The sequence below is a fragment of the Coenobita brevimanus genome, chromosome 51 (assembly GCF_032717465.1).
Source record: "Coenobita brevimanus isolate Jiangsu-jjx chromosome 51, ASM3271746v2, whole genome shotgun sequence".
In the NCBI taxonomy this organism is placed as follows: Eukaryota; Metazoa; Arthropoda; class Malacostraca; order Decapoda; family Coenobitidae; genus Coenobita; species Coenobita brevimanus.
Window position 1 is genome coordinate 2,824,989 of NC_137004.1, and position 21,675 is coordinate 2,846,663.

The 21,675-nt window shown below is 43.5% G+C and overlaps 1 protein-coding gene across 1 annotated transcript in view; it reads right to left on the bottom strand.

Moving 5' to 3' along the window:
• Positions 1-580: 580 nt before the first annotated feature.
• Positions 581-21,675, bottom strand: part of LOC145400284 (putative glutamate receptor) — a 43,370-nt gene continuing 22,275 nt past the window's right edge. The window contains exons 13-17 of the mRNA XM_080272843.1: positions 20,335-20,476; positions 17,908-18,057; positions 5,706-5,767; positions 844-982; positions 581-691 (exon numbers count right to left, since the gene is read on the bottom strand). Coding sequence (XP_080128969.1) covers positions 581-691; positions 844-982; positions 5,706-5,767; positions 17,908-18,057; positions 20,335-20,476 — 604 coding nt within the window. The remainder of the gene's footprint in view (positions 692-843; positions 983-5,705; positions 5,768-17,907; positions 18,058-20,334; positions 20,477-21,675) is intronic.

Below are 21,675 nucleotides of genomic sequence, written 5' to 3' on the forward strand. Positions count from 1 at the left end.
GTAAATTAGGAAACCATTAGGTTAGTCAGTCGGTGTAAAGCCACCGGAAATGGGGAGAAGAATAATAAAAAAAAGCTACAGGAAGGATGGGAGAAATAGGAAGAGAGAAGGGCAGACATCGACAAATAATGATAAAGGCGAACGTAAAAGTAGGCAGGACTACATTAAGTGTTGATGGTCGCCACCCTTAACCAGGATAAAATAGATATATCGCAGCGGCACCACTGATATGCTAAAATAAAATTGCCTTGTGGATATATTTGCCCAGAAGGTACTAACCATTTAAATATACGATTAGGAGTTAGCTGGTCTAGAATACTTACATAACGACGAGTAAAAAGGTAATATTATTTTGGTCAAATTGCCTACAGCATGTCGGGTGGCGGTAGGGATCATGAGATGGCCAATTGCCGAAACGTTGGCGTCATGACAAAAAGTTTTGAAACTACTGCCTTCAGCTCGGATTCAAGCGATAAATTAGCTATACTGTACTGCAGCTTTCATTACCTCCTACGCACTCTGGCATTATTGTGTGACTTTCTCGATTTCAAAGTCTTCTGTTGCTGTTATTGAAGTGAACTCATCCTGTGCTCCGGAATGCCAGAGTCATGCCCAGATGCGACACTCCAAGGCCAGGCGATGACACACAGAGGTCGGGTGTGAGGGCTAGGAATGGTGCTTGTGCTGGCGTCTGGGTGTTGAAAAAGAAGAAGGCCTAGATTGAAACTTGTCAACTGCATGAGGCACATTAAGCATTCAGTATTCACTTAGTTCCAGTCTTTCCCTATGACACAGCCCACTTGTCTTTGAATATTCACGAGGCCAAATGTACTACTGGGTTACAGGAGACAAGGGGGGATCATACTTGTCCCTATTCACCCAGCAGTACAGTTGTGGGGCTGGCGCGGTGCTGGCCCCGGCCTGCCGCGCCACCGAAACAGTCTCACACTCACACAACTCCAACGTCACATGCATCAGTTTCCTGCAGGGACAAGTAGGGCTACTTTATGTACAAAGTAATCTGTATCACTTCCTGGTCTTTGGGTATATGCTATTAAACAGGTAACTCTCTTTGATGAATAAGTGGCCATTTCTTAAACAGATATCAGTGTGCCCCTCATTCCGTCAAAAGAAATCATCTATGTAGTATTATATGTTCAGAGGTCAGAGATGGGATAAAAGGTACTTTCGTGCAAAGAGTACTTTGTGCATCCGCGAAAATGGTGCATTTGACACCCGGCACTAACGACATGGTAACAGTATCGCTATATGGGCACCTCTACGCTTGTCAGCATCACATTTGTCTTTATCTGACAAAATTGGGCCACTCAAATAGCGAATACTGAGTTGTAGTTGCATGAAATTTGTTGAGCCTTTGATACGAGATAGGAATGTCTCCCCGGCTGCAAGTCAAAGCGAGCTTTGACCATCAACTGAGCTGAGAGGAGTTTGTGATCATCGTTAGGGTAAAATATATGCGCTTCAATATCCCATGTCATCACCTCTATTATTAGCCCTTTCTCAGGTACGGTTACACGTAGCATTTCCATTGTTCCTGGGTAAAATAACTTCAACAAAGGGGAACTCGTAAGATTTTACATGTTCGTCTTTTCGTTCACTAATTGATTATTAGTGCACCCACAGTCTCAACTGTCCCACTATAATACTCCAGTATGTCTTGCTTCAGAGTGCCCTGATTATTCCGCTGGATAAATTATTGGGAAGATACAACTTTTCTTTCAGACTTGCTCCCATCCTCATAATAAACATGTTTCACTGTGTGTGTGTGTGGGGGGGGGTGTAAGTCATCAATGCACCTGTCTTATTCATAGTCTCTTAAATCGGGTGACATTTTTATTTTTTGTCTGTGCTTGCTACTTCCAGATAATTTTATCAAACTTAGGAAAGACTTCTCGTACCGGAGGAAATAATGAAGGTTCTGGCTAGCCTTTCCGGCCCAGAAAGCCTCTCCCAAGCTAAACAAAATCATTTGGAGTCAGCGGACATAAAGTGAACAAATAGGTCATCAGATGTAAGGTGTTAAAGCCATCGCTCAAACCCTCACAGCTGTCAACCTACCACCATTGAGCCAGATCTACACGTCATATGCGCAGTTGTAGTGTTTTTCACCTGACAGAACTGGGCCACTCCCACACCTTAAATACTAAGTTGTGGTTGTATGAAATTCGCTGAGTCTCTGTTATGTATACCAGGGGTCAGCCAAGCTGAGAAGTTAACCCATATTTTAGTGTACAGGGGTGTCTGCCATGGGTCCCAGTATAAGAAACTGGTCTTCCGGGTGTCCCCTGGTGGGTGGGTTAATGAGAGGTGCTGAAAGGGTACCCCCAAAATAGGAGAGATTATTCCAAAAGTCAACCACTTGAAGGTACCTGTTATATAATGCCCACTGCCTACCATCTCTGCAACCTTGAAACAGGGGTGCAGTGCCAGACATTTCCATTGGTGGGAGGGGTCCGCCAGACGCAATTAATAGGGTTCCCAAAATCGAGCTACATCAGCTCGTTGACTAGCCATATAAAAATTGGTGCAAAATGTTTAGCATGGCCCAATATATCATCAATAACCATCTCTAGACATTTTCTATGGTGGGGTCCCCCTGCCAGGGCCACCCCCCAAAACTGAGCTAGATCACCTCCGTCAGTAACCATATCAGCTTGTTGCAAAGGCATAACTCCATGTATCATGAATAACTATCGCCAGACATTTCATGTGTTGAGGTATTCCCGCCAGACGCCATCAAGGTGGTCACCCTTCAGAATGAGCTTGATTAGTTCATTCAGTAACCATATGAAACTTGGTCGCTTATGTTCTGAATAGCCCCATGCATCATGCATGACCATAGGTAAATATTTTTTGCGGTGGGGTCCCTCTGCCAGACACCACCAAAATGTCCCCACCCCACCCCGAAAATGGTGCTAGATCATTTCATCAAATAATCATATAAAACTTGGCTGAAATGTTTTCAGCATACCCTTAAATACTGGTTATGCCAGTCAGTTCTAAATGCAAATATTCTTGGCTTAGTAATTCTCCCATTTATCACGCTTTAGAATTCCCGTGTGATAATTTGCAGAACTCTAATCTTTTTACTTTCAACCTTGCCTAAAATTGCCATCGCTCCATCTTGCAAGCCGAGTTGTAACGAAAGATTAACACTGGAATGTGATGCTAGTCACGACGAACTATTATGAAAAGGATGTAGAGCCATAGAATTTTGTTTTTTCTTTTACTGAGTCCCGTGAAATAAGCTGCAAAAGGACGAATACGTGGAAGAAGGCGAGAGAACTATAATTGTAAAAGAAATGGCACACTGCTATGGCAGACTACTTGAATTCATTAAACCTGCCATCCACACGCCTTATAATTTATTCATGACTTCGCTCATTTTCTCCTAAACCACCCCTCAAGTTTTCCGCTTGCCCTATCTGTCTTTTTCATCGGTGTTGACTTATATTCTCAGTTTCGACTACTAAATTCTTTCTCTTGGCCATCTAACTCCTTTTCAGTTATGTAGCTCTCCCATTCCTCTACCGAATTCTCGACCACCAGACTTTCACTTTCAGCTACCTGTCTTTCACTGTCGATCACTAATTTTGATTACCCAACTCTCACATTCATCTACCTAACTCACTTTTGACTACCTGACTCTCACATTTGACTACCTAACTCTCACTCTGAACTATCTCTCACTCTCACCCACCTAACCAGATTTAGACAACCCAACTCTCAACTTTCAAGAACCTACCTCCACTTCGGTTACCTGATTCTAACGTTCATCATCATTACTATCGCTCTCTGCTGCGTAACTCTTTCGATTAATCAGTATTCTTTTTCGTCCAATCACCTGTTCCTTTTGGCTATCCTAACCCTTAGCTTTCACTCCCAGTTAAAAATCTTGCCCTCTTGTCCACCCAGCTCTCACTTTCACCACCCATGCCTCACTTTACCTAACTCACTTTCATCTGCCTAACTCATGTCAGCTTCCTCATTTTTCCACCTAACTTTCACGCATGACTACCTAGCCTTGATTCTCGACTACCTGTGTTTCACTTTCGCCTGTCCTTGGAACCCTCACATTTACCTACCAAATTCACAATTTCTGCTACTAAACTCTCACTTTCTTCTGCCTTTCTGCTACCCAACTTTCACTTTCTAGTACCCAACTTTCACTTTCGGCAACCACACTTTTCCTTTGGAGAAATTTAATCTCAGTGTAATCCACCCAGTTCTCCTTATCAGCTATCCAACTCTCTTCTTCGTCCATCTAACTCTCACTCTTAACTTTCTGACTCTCACTTTCGACTCCCTAACTCTCACTTTCGTTTGCCTTTCACCCTAGCCCTCCTCCCCCACGACATCCGGACTGCAGACCCCCTAATTAAGCTGCTATGGAGGAGGAATCTTGCGACACTCCACCGTCCTCGTCAACCGCAACATTTCCCCTCTTGAGATTCGATTTGGAGAGAGAGAGAAAGAGAGAGAGAGAGAGAGAGAGAGAGTGAAACACCAGTTTTACCTTAGGACAGACCAAAAACAGGCATACACACTCCCCAGTCATAGGAAGACAACAAATTATATTTATCTACTCAGTCTCAAGCAGATTTATAGCTTTTTTCAGTTAAGTCTCATGCTAAAATTGAAAACAGGTCCTTACTTCACCCTAGGAAGAGAAGATACTGAGGGAGGAAGGCAGAAGATAATGAGGGAAGAAGGCATTGTTTTCATTAGCCCTACGTATCATAAACGCTGCCCGGGGACGCGTCAGGTTGAGGAGTGCGTTGTCTTGTTGCATATTAACCACTAGGCGTTAGGTGCTGAGAGAGAGAGAGAGAGAGAGAGAGAGAGAGAGAGAGAGAGAGAGACAGACAGACAGACAGACAGAGAGAGAGAGAGAGATTCAAAGACAGGCAGATCGAGAAACATAGACAGACTGTGTGTGTGTGTGTGTGTGTGTGTGTGTGTGTGTGTGTGTGTGTGTGTGTGTGTGTGTGTGTTCCTGGGTTTTGTCCGGCCTGCTGTTTTGATGATAGCACAGAGAGCTGATAGCGATTCAATTACCTGTCTATTTGTCTGCTTGCCTCTGTGAATCTGTATCTGTCAGCCTATTTATCTATCTCCATCATTGTATCTATCTATCCACTGTACTGTCCAGCTGCCTATATATCAACCTATCAGTCTAACTGTCTATCATCCTGTCTCTGCCTGTCTTATCTGTCTGTCAGTTTATTGTCCCCTCCACACTAGAGTTGGGGGAATTGCTGTATTTCTCTTTTTTCTTTCTTTTTTTCTTCCAAACGCTTCTTCAGCTGTGCCATTCCTTGATTTTTTCACCAATGTGCTTTTCACCCATTGTTCCTTGAGTCAGTAGAGCCAGACACCTTTTTTTCTCTCTTTTTTAAGGCATTTCAAAGGAAGATAATTATACAGTCAAACGTCAGGCCATTTTAACATACCAATTTGAGCTCCTATGTTTTTGAACATTCATTAATCATCTTGGTAATTAATTTGCAGAGAAGCATGTCAGTGTACTGTATCTGTGTGGAGACCATCTTGCATTCCCTTGGAAATGTTGGCTTTCTTTTTTGCAAAATTTATTGGTGGCCTATAATATCTCCAAACCATCTTATCTCAATCTACACTCTGATTGCATCCCAGTTTATCTTTTCTCCCCAGCCTACCCATACCCTCCTGTGTTGAAAAAGGATGGTCCCAAGAGGATCATAGAGTTGAGAGAGGCCACAGAGGTCTGCGAGATAGGAGCAGAGTTATATGATCTTTATTAGTTTGTGTACCACTAAACCAAGTGCATCCCATCCTGTGTACCCCATCTCATAGCATTATTAATAAAAAAAAAATATCATCCAAAACATATTGAACTTACATCTTACTTTGTTTTTGTAGAACCAAACAGTATTTTCATGGAGTAAGAGAATCTGTACGTATTCAAAGGCACACATAATAAAAGCAGAATATGATAAAATAACATATAGATCTATAGATGATCAGATGCTATCAAGCCATGTTCAGCAAAATATAAAATACTATTACATCCGAGGAACCGTCTGTACACCCCTCGCTGAAACTCCATGCACCTCCAGGGCATGCATGCCCCCCCGTTTTGGCAACCCTGCATTTAGGTTTAAGAAATGTTAAGGGGTGGAACAGTCAGGTACTAAATTCCGTTCCATCTCCTTCCTCTGTTTTGTCGCTGGATTCAAAAACCTTTGGATGTGATGTAGTTGACTGAGGTAAACATTGTCATCCATCCGTGGGTGATAATATGCACCTTTGTCCACTGCGTAATTCACGCATCCATGACCCCAGCAATAAAAAACGAGGCAGGAGAGGCGAATGGATTTTACCATTTAACTGTTCAATGAGGAGTTTGTGGAGTTCATCCAGGACACAGCCAGGATGTAATCCCATGACTTCAAGGGAGTAGCCAAACTGAAACTCGTAAGTGGACTGTGGCATCTATAGGTTTACCTGTTGTTCAGAAATTTCAGCCTCAGAAGTACGAGTATATGGCATTGCGGTTGGAGGGAAGTTGTGGCCAGGGTTTCATGCCGAACGAAGGCTGCTGTCCAGTATTAAGGTGGTAATTCGAGCCTTTGCTAAATTACTCGAAGAACATTTCGCAGTGACTCCATTACTCGTGCACAGCTCACAGTGACACTTGCTCGTGCACTCTAAAGACACAGTTCGCAATGACACCTGCTCGTGTAGTCTAAACAAGCTGTGCACAATGACACCGCCGCTCGTGCAGTGTAATGAAACGGTTCACAATGACGCTGTTGTTCATGCTGTCCAAAGAAACAGTTCACCATGACACCGATGCTCGTGCAATCAGAAGTTCACAATAACATCGTTGCTCACGTGCAGTCTCTCTCTCTCTCTCTCTCTCTCTCTCTCTCTCTCTCTCTCTCTCTCTCTCTCTCTCTCTCTCTCTCTCTCTCTCTCTCTCTCTCTCTCTCTCTCTCTCTCTCTATATATATATATATATATATATGTATGTATGTATGTATATATGTATGTATGTGTATAATTGAACTACCACCAACATACCAGCGACGACGGTGAACAGAAACTGGTTCACTAGTGTCCAATAGTTTTTCCTCACTTTTTCGAAACTAATTATTTCCTCGTCACTTTAAATAAGCGTTCATTCGCCTCTCTGTGTGTGTGTGTGTGTGTGTGTGTGTGTGTGTGTGTGTGTGTGTCCTGAATGCTGAGCTATAACAAGAGATGAACGCAAAAATTTGGTGGTAATCACGAAGAAGTGCTATGAGAAGGATGTAGAGTCTTAACAGTTTTTTCTGCTACTGAACTATATGAAATAACCTACAAAGGGACGAAAATCACTGCCAGGTTAAAATAAATGAACAACAGTGAAAAACAAGAAGGTTGGGATCTCGTTTCAAAAGTTCCAAACCCAAGTAATGAAACGAGACTTATGGCTGCGACTGTACAAAAATCTGGAGTCCCCAGAAGATTGTACCACTCAGCCCCGTATTTTGCTTGGAACAGGAAGCTTCGTAGCACCTCTTCCTACGCGATTTATTCTTCATATTACACCTTTACATTATCTTGGGCGTTAATGGTATCGTTTTAATACTGATATGGTTAGCATTAATAAGATGTAAAACTGAGATAATGATATGCAGAATTAATCACTAACAAAGAAACGTCAAGAAATTTCCTGTAGCCACTTACAGTCCGACCCTCAGACTCAGCAGGGTTCAACGAGGACTAAAGATAGGCTCAGCGAGTGTTCAGGAGTGTTCAACTAGTGCTCAGGAGTGCAAGCAAGTGTTCAAGAGTGTTTAATGAGTGCTAGGGAACGTTCAGCGCGTGATTGGTGATGTTCAACGAATGCTAATTGTTCAGTGAGTGCTCAGGAGTGTTCGTCGAATGTTCAAGTGTTCACCGAGTGCTCAGCAAAGATCCGCTCCCGCCGCTTGAGCCTCCGGGGCTGTGTGGTCTGTCAGGAGGTCAATGCCCCCACCCAGCCCGCAACACAACCCACTATAAACACCCGCACCACAACACAACCCCACTATAAACACCCACACCACAACACAACCCCCCCATAAACACCCGCACCACAACACAACCCCACTATAAACACCCGCACCACAACACAACCCACTATAAACACCCGCACCACAACACAACCCCACTATAAACACCCGCACCACAACACAACCCCACTATAAACACCCGCACCACAACACAACCCCACTATAAACACCCGCACCACAACACAGAACTGAGAGAGAGAGAGACAGACAGACAGAGAGACAGAGACAGACAGACAGACAGACAGACAGATAGACAGACAGACAGACGGACAAGAAAGACTGAACAGCAGCTAAACGGTGATATAGAAATCGATAACACACACACACACACACACACACACACACACACACACACACACACACACACACACACACACACACACACACACACACACGCCGATGCTTTGTCTCACCACTGATCGTCCAAAATGAGTCTCGGATCCACCGTTGAGTGTATACTGCGATAATGTTATGGTAGGAAGGCAAGAGATAGGCCTAGATTTTCTTTGAGAGAGAAAAAAAGAAAGCTGCCTCTAACTCATTCATTCTCTCTCTCTCTCTCTCTCTCTCTCTCTCTCTCTCTCTCTCTCTCTCTCTCTCTCTCTCTCTCTCTCTCTCTCTCTCTCTCTCTCTCTCTCTCTCCTTCCACACCCCCAACCACAAACACTAACTCCATGTCTCCTAGTCTCTCCCACTCTTTCCCTCTGTCTACCTCTCCTCTTCCCCTATCCCACCTCTCCTCCACCGCTCTCTCCTCCCCCATTAACCTCCCTACCACCCCCACACGTCCCAAACTACGGCAGACCATCACAGGAGGAGCAGTGGACCATGTTAAGCAGAATGAACGCAGACTTGAACGCAGACGTGCATACGGGGGAGGTGTAACCCTATCCAGCTGCCCTTGACTTTGCTTGCCCGACGCTGCTTTCTTCGTTCAATCCCTGCAGGGGGGACGGAGGGAGGGACAGAGGGATGGAGAGAGAGAGGGTAGGGTGATAGGGAAGGTGGGAGGAAGAGATGAGAGAGAGGGGAAGTGTGGGATGAGGGAGGTGTGATAGAAAAGAGTGGAGAAGGAATGGACAGGATGAAGAGCAGCATGAGTAGACAGACAGACAGAGACAGAGATGGGGTGAAAAATTAGGGAAAAGTGAGTGGGCGAGAGGAACGGTGAAAGGAGGAGGGGGTGAGAGGTGTGAGTAGGGAAGGAGGAATTGAGGGTAGAAGTAGAAGGGATGAGTAAGAGAGGGAGATGGTGGAAGGGATGAGTGGTAGACAGAAAACAGAATGAGAAGAGGTGAGGCGAAGAGAGAGAGAGGGGGGGGGGAGAAATGAAGAAACAGTGAGTGGGAAAGGCAGAAAAATGAGGAGGAAGGAGATGAGTGAGTGACTTAAAGGAGGAGGGCGGTAGGGGAGAGAGAGAGAGAGAGAGAGAGAGAGAGTCGGTGGAGTGAAACAAGGGTGAAATGTGAGTCAGGAGGAATGGAAGAGGAGTGTCGGGTGGATAAAGGGGCGACGTGGAGAAAGAAATGATGAGGGGAGCTGAAAGATGGGGCGATAAAGATGCCAGGACCCAGATAACACAGGAGAAAGGTATACCGTGGAGAGAGAGAGAGAGAGAGAGAGAGAGAAGAGAGAGAGAGAGAGAGAGAAAACGACTCTTTGCTAACAGACAATCTAAGATGACCACATCCCCACAGAGAGTAAATAAGCAAGCAGCCAGTGAGAAGCAGGTGTGTGTGTGTGTGTGTGTGTGTGTGTGTGCGCAAGGTGGTGAGTCAGAGGGCTTGGTTATGAAGGTGCAGGTAGGATAGGCTAGGGTAGGGCGGTGGGTACAAGCTCCCTCACCCATAATACAAAACTCATAACCCATAACTCGTAAGACGGGCCGGGACAGGATGCAACAGACTCAACATTTCTCCTTCGCCTCATCTCTTCCTCCCTCCCTTCAGTTCCTCAGTCACTTCTAATTACTTTCCCTTTCTTATCATTTTTTATCCACGAATTGTGCTCCTTCCTTCCTTCCTTCCTTTCTTCCTTCCTTCCATCCTTCCTTCCTTCCTACCTTCCTTTCTTCCTTCCTTCCTTCCTTCCTTCCTTCCCCTCTTCCTTCCTTCCTTCTCCATATCAGGCCCTTCTCCTCCCCCTTTAGTCTGTTTTCGTGCGGTTTGACATCCTCCTTTTGTTCTCTTTCTTCTTCCTTCCTCCTCCCCATCCTTTTTCCCATCCCTCTTCCTCCCTTCCGCTTTTCACTTTTCCTTCGTTTCCTTCTTTATTCTATTTCCCTTTCCTGTCATTTCATTCCATCGTTTTGTTGTCCTTTCTTCCTCTTCCCCGCCATTTACTCCCTCCTGCCCTTCTTCCTTCCCTCATTTTCTCCCTTTTTTCCTTCTCCATCTCGTTTCCCTCCTGTTCTCCCTCCTGTTCTCCCTCCCTCGTGTCCTCTCTCCCTGCCTCCTGTCCCCTCTTCCTCTCTCCCTCCTGTCCTTCCTCCCTACGTCTTGTCCTCCTTCCCACCCTCCTCTCCTTCCTTCCTCCCTCCCTCTCTCCTTCCCTCCCGTCCTCCCTCCCGGCGTCCTGTCGTTTGTCCTTCCTGTCCTCCATCCCTCTTGATCTCCCACCCTCCCTCTGTCCCTCCTGTCCCCCTTCTCACCTTCCTTTCCTCCTCTCTTCCTTCCTTTCCTCCTTCCTTCCCTCCCGTGCTCTCTTCTTCCCTACCCATTCCCTCCTGTATTCCCTTCTTCCCTAGACCTTCCCTCCCTCTTTCCCTCCTATCCTGCCTTCTTCCCTCCCGTCTTCTCTCCTCTCCTCCCCTCTTCTCCTTCTCTCCTGTCATCATTCCTTTCTTCTCCTCCCTCCTCTCCTTTCCACTTCCTTCGGCCCTCCCTCCTTCCCTTCTTTCTCCCTTCCCCCTTCCAAACGCCACCCTCCATTTTTCCCATCCTCCCTCCAAACTCCTACCTCCATCTCTCCCTTCCTCCCTCCCCTCCAGCCACCCGTACCCAAGTCCCTGGGGCACTTCTGTCTCCTCCCTCCCTCTCTCTATCCCTTCCGTCCCCCTCCCTCCATCTCTCCCCTCCCTCCTGCCCTGCTTCTCCCCTCCCCCTCCATCTCTCCCCTCCCTCCCTCCTTCTGTCCCCTTCCTCTCTTCTGACCCCTCCCTCCCTCCTTCTGTCCCTTCCCTCCCCTCCCTTTGTCTCTCCGCTTGGCTTTCAATGGCAAGATGTTAGCATCGTAGATTACAGTGTTCTCTCTCTCTCTCTCTCTCTCTCTCTCTCTCTCGTAGTGAAAAGGATAATGAAGGCTATATCCAGTCTCTCCGTTCTCAGTGATATCTTCTTAGCTTAGTAAAATCGTCTGAGGCCAGAAAGAATAGAGCGAAAAGGACGTCTTCGAGCTGAGCGGGCTAAGTACAGGTTGAAAGTGAAACAGGTGAAACAAAAAGCAGGGAAGAAGGAGACGCAAGTAAAGTAGCAGAATTCTACATGTCAAAGGTCCCGTCCCATTCAGTCCAAGAATGTTTTGATTTATTTATTTATTTTTTTAATCCTTGCTCTTTCCTGGCGATTGTTTTTAGATTTTTAGAGACGCTGCAAATTGGAGGAATCAGATATGACCTTCAGTAATCGGTTCAGCGCCAGAAGTCTTTTTATAAACCGAAGAAAATCGTCTGGCAACAGCAGGGATAAAATACACACTAAATTATTCGACGGTTAGCCAGATTCAAGGGTAAACAGATCTCCTTAGCAGTCAAAATTAATACCGTTTCTTCCATTTCTTATTTTAGTTTCATTTTCATTTCATTTTTGCTTTAATATTTTCACTAGTTGGAGCCGTGTGGGAGAAAATATAATTATACATAAACACCCAAATGGGCAACTTAATATTGTATTGTAAATGCAGAATTTGGTGCATCGGGAGGGAAGTAGGAAGGGAAGTTGGTGAATAGGGAGAGAAGCAGGTGGGTAGAGAGGGACGTAGGTGAGTAGGGAGGTAAGTAGGTGAGTAGGGAGAGAAGTGGATAAATAGATAAGTAGGGAGGGAAGTAGGTATTTAAGAAGGGAGGTAGACAGGTAATTAGGGAGAGAGAAAAGTAAGCAGGGAGGGAAGTAGACAAGCAGGGTAGGGAGGGATGTAGTTAAGGGGTAGATAAGTGAGGAGGAAAGTAGGTAAGCAGAGAGGGAAGTAGGTAGGTAGGGATGGAGGTGCGTAAGTAGAGAGGATGATAGTTATAGGTTATATTTTCATCTTCACTCACACAGCCACCAAAAACGTCACAGCCAAATCAGTCAATATAGAAAGTACAAAAAATGACCAACAAAATCATTTCTTGTAATATTTCACTGTTCTATAGACGTTATTGTAAAAATGTGTTAGGAGCCATTTTGAAAACCTCTCCTTTGGCTTGCGTCAGAAAACATTGGAGGGTCAAGTGAAAAAAAAAAAAAAAAAGATTACACGCTTTCGCCGCTAAAGACGCAACCACAAAAATGCTGACATAAATATCGATGCACTCCCTTACGATAAATAACGAAACAGTGAGCAATGAGTTTCTAAGCCCAAGTATGCAATCTTTGGAGACCTACAAACTTTTCAGAATATTAAGAGTTTCGTAATTATTAGACTTAAAAAAGAGCTATGTTATTGTCTGCCATTGTGCATTAATATGAAAGACGCTAGGCTGGGTACATTCCCCGCAGAATCCCACGTCCAGGAATGGCATAAACCCCATACCATGACCAGCAGAACAACACTTTTTCCACACATGAATCCAGTGCGGTACATTCCCCTGTTCATGGTGTTTAAAAAAAAAATGTAAAAAATGTTCAAGGGCACAACGATGGAGGATGGATCTTGCATAACTACCAGTGGCTACATAATGTATTGTGAAATCACTTTTTGTAATCATTCAGAATAGTCACAACCCTCCTGGGCAACGATATCACAGACAGCCAAGCACGTGTGGGTAGAATATGACAAGGAAACATGAACAGGCAAATGCAAGGTGAAATAACTGTATGTGGTTTTAATTATCCATATTTATTGTTTACCAGTAAGTACAAATCCCAACACTGCGGTGAACGATGTCGCTGAAGGTCATTCGTAGATGGGTACAAACTGTAGGTACCGTAATGTAAGAATGAAAACTCAGGTATGCTATGCATGAAGGTAGTCGGTCTTTAGAAGATGACAAGCCTCTCTGCATAATAGTCCCTCACTGAGTGACTACATAAATACAGTATATAAGAAAGGAAGTGGAGGAACGAGATGTTACGTACTAGATTTCTTAAACAGTTTTGATGCAAGTTTGGCAAAATGGCTGAGGATCAGCCAAGGGGTTGACTCATTGCATTTATAAACAATAGTTCAAAGGCCAGTTCACAAGGCAAGGTTAACTTGAAAGTGTTCATTCTGTTTAAACCAACCTTGAACGAAGGGTTGAGGGTAAAGTATGAACAAGTGGTGTCGATTCTTAGAACAGTCAGTCGAAGGTCAAGGTTACAGGACCCGCGTGTGTCTATGGAAACAAAATAAGTAAATCAGTTTTGTCTAATTTGGACCAGACTACCCAACACGTTGTGAGTTAGCCGTAGAATTGACCTATTCCCTTTTAGACCAATAGGCCAAAGGTCTAGATCACATTGTAACTTCAATATGGTTTATCCGATTTAGACCAAACTTGGTGAAAGGGTCCAGGATAAGACAAGATCGAAGGAGTTCGATTTTAAGAATACCTGTATAAGATCAGGGTCACTGGGTAAGGTCAAAGCTTGGCCTGTGTGTATTATTGTGTACTAATATTTACTTGTTGTATGTCACCATTTAACTTCGCACGAGTCTTCCTTCCTTAATGTAAAAGAAACATACTTAACAAAAATCATACCAAAAAAAAGTGAAGTGCAAAAGGACAGTAATGGAGAGGATGTCAGAAAATTTTGGCTTGTGACCCATCGAAGGGATTCAAACAATCGTCTTCCCCGCCATGATGGTTGTGTGGCAAGTTATCAATCACGTCAGTCATCCACAAATGTGTGTGTGTGTGTGTTTAACTTACAAGCCAGTGACCAAATCCAACACTCAGGAGAACCAAATAGAGAGATTATAATGACTGAATATGAGATGTTGGGCTCACTGAAATTCCCTTGACCACCTGTTCATATTCTGTTTTCTCTTTATCCGTCTTTTAAAAGAAAACGTAAATTGAGGAGGGTAAACAGTAACATTTATTTTAATATGATTTAATATTAAAAGATGAGAGGTTGCTTGCTGTAGTTCACTGAAAATTTTCGTAGGCAATGCTGAATATTTTATTGCGACCTTTATCACAAGGAAGTGAATTTACGGTAGGTTCTTTTATTATTTAGGGTCACCATAATAATATTCTTAGTATAATAGGAAAAGTGTATAATAGGAAAAGTGTATGGTATAGTATAATGGGAAAAGTGTATGGTAGGATACTTATTGACAGAGTTAGAGAAAGAACAGAGAAATTAGTTGGAGAAGAACAGGGAGGCTTTAGGAAGGGAAGAGGTTGTGTAGATCAGATATTCATTCTTAGATCTTTAGTGGAAAAGTTTCTAGAGAAGGGAAAGAAGTTGTATGCGGCTTTCATGGATTTGGAGAAAGCATATGGCAGGGTGGATAGACAAGGATTGTGGAAAGTGTTAAGAATATATGGAGTAGATGGGAAGTTGTTGAATGCTGTGAAGAGTATGTACGATGGTGCGAAGGCTGCAGTGCGTGTGGATGGTGAACTAAGTGAATTTTTCTCTTTGAAAGTTGGTTTGAAACAGGGATGTGTCATGTCTCCATGGTTGTTCAATCTGTACATGGATGGGGTAATAAAAGAGGTACAAGGTAGGGTAGTGGATGTTGGGGTGGCCCTGGTGAGAGAGGATAGTGTTTGGAAACTCCCTGTACTGTTGTTTGCAGATGATAATGTGTTGTTGACTGAAGACGAAGGGGAGCTGCAAGGCTTGGTGGATGAGTTTGAGAGAGTGTGTAAGAAACGGAATCTAAAGGTGAATGTAGGGAAGAGTAAAGTGATGGTCTTTGAGAGACGTGAAGTTAGTGAATGTACAGCGAGGTTGGATGGTGAGGAATTGGAAAATGTGAGTACGTTTAAGTATTTGGGTAGTGTGATGAGTAAGGATGGAGGTTTGGAGGGTGATGTGCTTGAAAGGGTACAGCAGGGAAGAAAGGTTGCTGGTTCCTTGAAAGCAGTGATAAGAAACAGGGAAGTGAGCATGGAAGTGAAAAAGCTACTACATGACAGTATTGTGATACCAACTCTGACGTACGGAAGTGAAGCTTGGACATTGTTGGAAGGACACAAGTCAAGAGTGAGAGCAGTGGAAATGAGTTATTTAAGAGGAGCCTGTGGAGTCACGTGGAGAGACAGGCTGACGAATGAGGATATAAAGGAGCGTTGTGGTGTGGATGTGGATGTGATAGGAAGCGTTATGAGGAACACACTGAGGTGGTTTGGCCATGTGGAGAGGATGGAGGGTGAAAGACTGACGAAGAGAGTGTATGTGAGTGAGGTGGAGGGGGGAAGAGGGAGGGGGAGGCCGAGGATGAGATGGAGGGATGGGGTGGAGAGGTATATGAGAGAGGGGGGTGTGAGTTGGGAGCAGGGCAGTGAAATGGCGGGGGACAGGACGACTTGGAGGCGATTTGTTTGTGGCCACCCCAAACGGGATTGAGGCGTCTGGCAATAGATAGTTAGATAGATAGATAATATTTAGTAGTAGGTGGCGGCGACCATCATCCACTCGCTTGATGTAGTGCTATACCTACTTCTTCCTTCACCTATCATTCGTTTTCTGTCTGCCCTCCTCTTTCTTATGTCTCCCATCTTTCCTGTCACTTTTTATTACTCCTTCCTTTTCAGGTGGCTTTACACTGAGTGACAAGCCTAATGGATTTCCTGTAAGCAAGGAAACCATTTACAGCACTGTTTGGTAGCCATATAACCAACCCATACGTTTTCCCTACGTGTCAACAAGTGGGTTGGTGTCAATGGTTGGCGTAGGGTTAGTGCCCCTCCTCGCAAAACAAGTAACTCAGAGACAGACAGCCACCCCTTGCAGGATTAGAACGTCTGGTTGTAGGTATTATTATTTACAGCAAAATCCGACCGGGATTTTTTTCTTTTTATATATAAATAAATTTGGCCTATCTCGTTACTTCTCACAGCTTAAGGGCATAGGTATACGAACGGGTCAAATAAATAAACATTGATTAATTAATTATTATTCAGGAGTAAAATGACCTTTGAAAATACAAATGTACATAAAATCAAAGACAAACGGTTCTCTTACTATTCCACTGCGTTGCTTCACACTTCGGGCATATCCATTCTTTTCCTCCCTGACACATCACACCAAAGGTTGTAATCAGTGGTTCGAGAAACATACGGTACCAAGCCTCCCACAGCTTTGGAAGAGTAGCCAGCAGAAGGCAGTGGGAAGTTCATTATTTGGCGAACTAATTTTCCTAAATAAATTAAGGTAAGCAGATTTTCCTAAGTTTATACATTTCAACATTCAACGTATGATAGGCTACGAGTATATCGCCGAAACAGCTTTCTATAAATAAGGAAGAGCATCATTAGTCCTTTCAGTCAGGTGACGTATTTTTATTTATTTTATTTATTTACAGCTCAGGAGAGATTTTTCGAACTGGAGGGGTTATATCATCTTTAGCCTCTTAGTACCGCAGTGCTCTTCTAAACTGACTAGAATCGTCTGGAAAATAGCAAGAGCATAAAAAAAAAAAAAAACTAATCGGTCAGGAGTGGTGAACTGCAAAATATTCTCAATATTTGCATGACAATAATGAGTCGTATTCCGAGTGACTGTGGGAGATTTCGTATTTATTCTGCTTTTTTACACGGCAATATCCTCTTGTATTTTATTTATTAAACTATGCCGATGTTAAAGCCACATGAATAACATAAAGGAGAATGTTATGATGTAAAATGATTGCCAACATTCCCGACATAATGGAGAATGTTAAGAAGTAAAAAGATTGCCAACATTCCCGTGGGACTGCAGAATCTTCACACACCTGCAGTACACGGACATATTTCAGCGCGAATTTCCATAATGAATAATGAACATACAGTGACATGGTATCCCAATATTTGTATTTGTGGTGTTTGACCTTGAACCTCATATATCTGTCTGACCATTAACCTCATAAATCCCTTCAGCCTAAGTCTAAAAATGAAAGAAAAAAGAAAGAAAAGGAGAGAAGAAGAAAATAAAGATAAAAACTGAAGGAGTGCAGTAGGTCTCTGCATTATAGTATGGGGACCTAATAAGCATGATAAGTAGTTTATTAAGAGGTGCTACGAAGCCTCCCATGCAGTTAGAACAAGGCTTTATTATGGCACGGGGGGGGGTCTGACAAATACCAAACAGAAAAACAATATCGAAATAGCAGTTACGGATTGTCTCTTGTTTCTGAAATTCGCTTCCTGTCCCCATCATCCTCGCGATTTGATGGCAAGTTCTTCAGGTCATTGCTGAGTGGCAGTCTCGTACAGGGCGTGCGATGATACGAAGGAGAGGTTAGAGAAGTGATAGAAAGGAAAGGAGAGGAGAGGCACTTCAAGGCGTGGGGAGAGAAAGTAACAAAAGTGTGAGGAACAGGGAATGTTTTCTTCATGTAGAGTGATGGGATACAGAGGAGAGGAGAGACGACTCGAGACGTCAGGAGAGAAAGTGTGAGAAAGGTAGAGGGACTTCTGTTAGTGATGAATGTTACGATATAAAGGAGAGAAGGAAAGGCGATTCGAGACTTGAGGGGGAACAGCGATGGGGGTGTGACGAGGAGTGATGCTGCCAGGTGTGAGGTGAAGGAGGTGTGTCCTAAGGCAACCCAGCAGCCACTCTAGCAGGAAGACCACCATTCCCAGGCCACCGCCACACACCAGCATCAGGAAGGCAGCCTGTCATACATAACACGCAAGGCTTTGTTTAGAAACTCTTCTAAGTTTATGTACTTCTCTTCATTGTTCTATTACTGCTGCCACCAGACGATTTTATTCAGCTTTGGAGGAACTTTTCCAGCCTGAGTAATTGATATAGCCGTCATTGACCATTTCACTAGTGGTGGTCAGTACTAATATATATATATATATATATATATATATATATATATATATATATATATATATATATAAACCTGATAAAGGGTTTAAATTTTCAATAAGACTGCTTCTTTATATATTCATCTTAACTCATAACGTAACCAAACGCTTTGCAATCAAAAGAAAGTGAATACTAACGCGACAAAAATATTCTGCAATAGCAGTTACTTTTCTGGAGATACTTTATCGTTAAAATATGATGACCTTTTAATACTGTATTCGCGTTTATTTCAGATCTTTACACAGCTCCTCTGCCTCAGTGATATATTTCGCCTATTGTACCACAACTCTCCGGCTTCTGTGACTCATCCATAGCTAAATATAAGCATATCGCATTAGCTGGTACTAAATAAATAGATTAATAATATAGAGTTGTCACCATCATAAGAGTTAACAGTGACAAAATTAACACTGCCAGGTACGTGTACTCACTCATAGCTGATTGAAATCATGTAACATTAGCCGGAATAATATACCTGAGTTGTCCCTACCATGATAGGGTTAATGTCCCTATATGTTACTGATGAAAACTATGTCTATATCAGCAGTATTAAAAGTAGTTGTAACTCCAGGTTCATCTGAAATGTGAACCCAGTAGACTCCAGGCTGATATTGCCGTCTTCCTGCAATCCACCATACCCTTTTCAGGGGATACGGAGAGAGTTGAAGGACGTTTGCAGAGCCATCCAGCTATGTCATTGCCACCGCTCAAAGACGCCCCTCTCCATTACCGTATCGGTATAAAGAGGATATAAAAATGCTGTGGTGCTTTATGCAAAAATCAGTCGTTAAAGAAGAGCAACAAGGTCTTATACCACCTAGAATATGGCTCTGGAAACGATGATGTCTGTGTTTTCCCTCCCTATAGTCATCATCATCATCGTCCTCAATCTAACCCAGTCCCCATTATCTTCCATGTACTGAGAAGGCTTCAGACACAGTGAAATGAAAAACACAGAAAAAGGAGAATTTTCATCAAGGTACTTCAGACGATTTTAATTAGCAAATGGACAGACATATAGTTATGGATAGGTTAATGAAGGCTGCTAATCTTTGCACTATAAAAGGTTTGTTTAAAGTTGAATAAGAAATAGCAATGATAGAGTAAAATACGACGTTCTCTTCAATCCGATGACGTACTTTTAATTTCACTCTTGCGATCCCCAGACGATTTTATTCACTCCAGGGACACAGCCTTCACGAACTCTTCTCTAAATGGTAGCTCTCCAAAAATTCTCTGGATATAACATGAATAAAGTGTGTAATTACTTCGCTTCGATGTTGTGTTCTGTATTCTCTCATTCCAACCACCAAACATTTATTGCCTGGTCTTCATTATTCCTTCTTTCCATCCTTCCACCAAACTAGCGTATTTGACTCTGGAGAGACTTTTCAAACTAGAGGAGTTACAGAGTCTTCAGTAACCCCTCCACTACTAGAGGTCTTTCTCAGGATTAATAATTGTTTGGCAGTAGCAAGAATAAGATGTAATAAATACGTCATCGGAGTGGAGATGTCGAATACAAAATGAAGAATATAATATGTGACCTGCAGGTGTTCGAGAGTTAGGGGCCCTGGCCATACAAGAGTCTCCCTGAAAATGAATAAAATAGTCTAGAGGTGGCAAGAATAAACTACAACTTGTTATCTGATTCAAGAATGTAACCCCTTCAGTTCGATGCCACGTTTTATTGTTTTATTCTCGCTTACTGATGCTCGAGAGGGACGCCTTCATGTGGTGGCACTGGTATAACTAGGTCGCTCAACTGCCAGGTTGCACAAACGTCCCTCAGCTGCTTCCCTATCCCTTGAAACGAGGATAGTGAATTGCAGATCAGCTTAAGTCTGCAGTCCACGAGAATCACGTTTCAGGTAAAGCTGAGGCTGCAGCTACAGGCAATTTTATTCAGCTTGTATGAGACCCTGGTGGTGAAGTGGTTAATGAATGCACGTTCCGGCTCTTCCAGTTCGAAAAGTCTGTCCAAAGGTGAGTGGAATCGTCTGGGGTGACAAAAATATGGTAAACTCTGTGCAACCTCGTTCAAGGGTTTAAATACAAAACATAAGTTGTATAACCTGGAGGTGCTCGATCGTCAGGGATCCCGGCTCCCCTCTGTTCCCTTCGCCCCCGCCTTTGCTCTCCCGTTGGCCAGCCACCCGCCCTATCTCCTCCTCGGCCCAGAAGTTGATCAGACCCGCCTCGGTGACCCACGACAGCCTGAGGAGAACAAGAAGAAGGGATACCTTCTGTAGTTCTCAAAACTGTTCTGTGCTGACACTCTGGCTAAGCTACTGTAACTCCTTCACCATAGCCTGTCAACCTGTACTTTTCCTTCTTACTAGAAGTTTGCTCTCAGCTTGTCCCGAGGAAGAGGTGACCTGTCCCAACCCTCTTACTATCGCCCAACGTCTTTAATATCTTCCAGATCAAAAAGTTTTTGACTCCTTTCTTGAAGCCTCTTTCCTCTCATAACCTACTTTCCGACTGTCTGTATGGGTTCCGCCAGAGACGCTCCAGTGGCAATCTTCTTACCTTCCTTTCTTATTCTAGGTCATTCTCTTTGTCGGGACTTTGACAAAACCTTTGCCGTTGCACTTGACATCTCAAAGGCTTTCTACTAAGTCTGGAACATTTTTTTTTTCCAAACTGCCCTTTTACAGTTTCAGTACTGTCTGTGCATTCATCTATAGCTTCCTTTCTGGTCATTCTATAGCAGCTGTTGTTGACGGCCTTTTCCTCCTCTAAAACTATCAACACTTGTGTTCTCCGGGTTCTGTCATGTCACCAACTGTCTTCCTTCCTTTTATCAATGATCTTCTGAACTGCACATCGAGCACTATCCATCCGTACGCTAATGACCACCCTTCACATTTCCACCCACTTCTTTCAGCGTTCAGCACAGCAGTTGCGTCAGCGATCACGGGATGAGGCTATGGCACACCTAGTTTCTCATTTGACTATCATTTTTCACTGAGGTAAAGAAACTTTGCTTTAAATGCATAAAAAACTCGTTGCCTACAGCTTTTGACCAGCCAAAATTTTCCACTGGAATATCCCTTGTATTCATTGGTATACAGTTCAGTCCATCATCATCTATTATCCGAAGGGTTTTTTTTTACTCGGGATCTATCATAGCAAGATCATATTACCTCACTTGCAGATCCAAGAAACTAGGTGTGCTAAGCCGACTCTCCGCTCTCTTTACCCCACCACACCTGTTGACTTAGTACAAGTTTTTTTTTTTTCACCTTTGTGTAGAGTATAATTCACATGTTTACGGGGGTCCCAACAGACAGCTCCTATAAACAGGTTGTAGTCAAAAGCTTTTCGTCCCCCCAGATTCTCTCCCCTTACTGACTCCCTTCAGCCTCTCTCTCTTCGTCACAGCTTTGCATATTTATCTTTTTACTATCGCC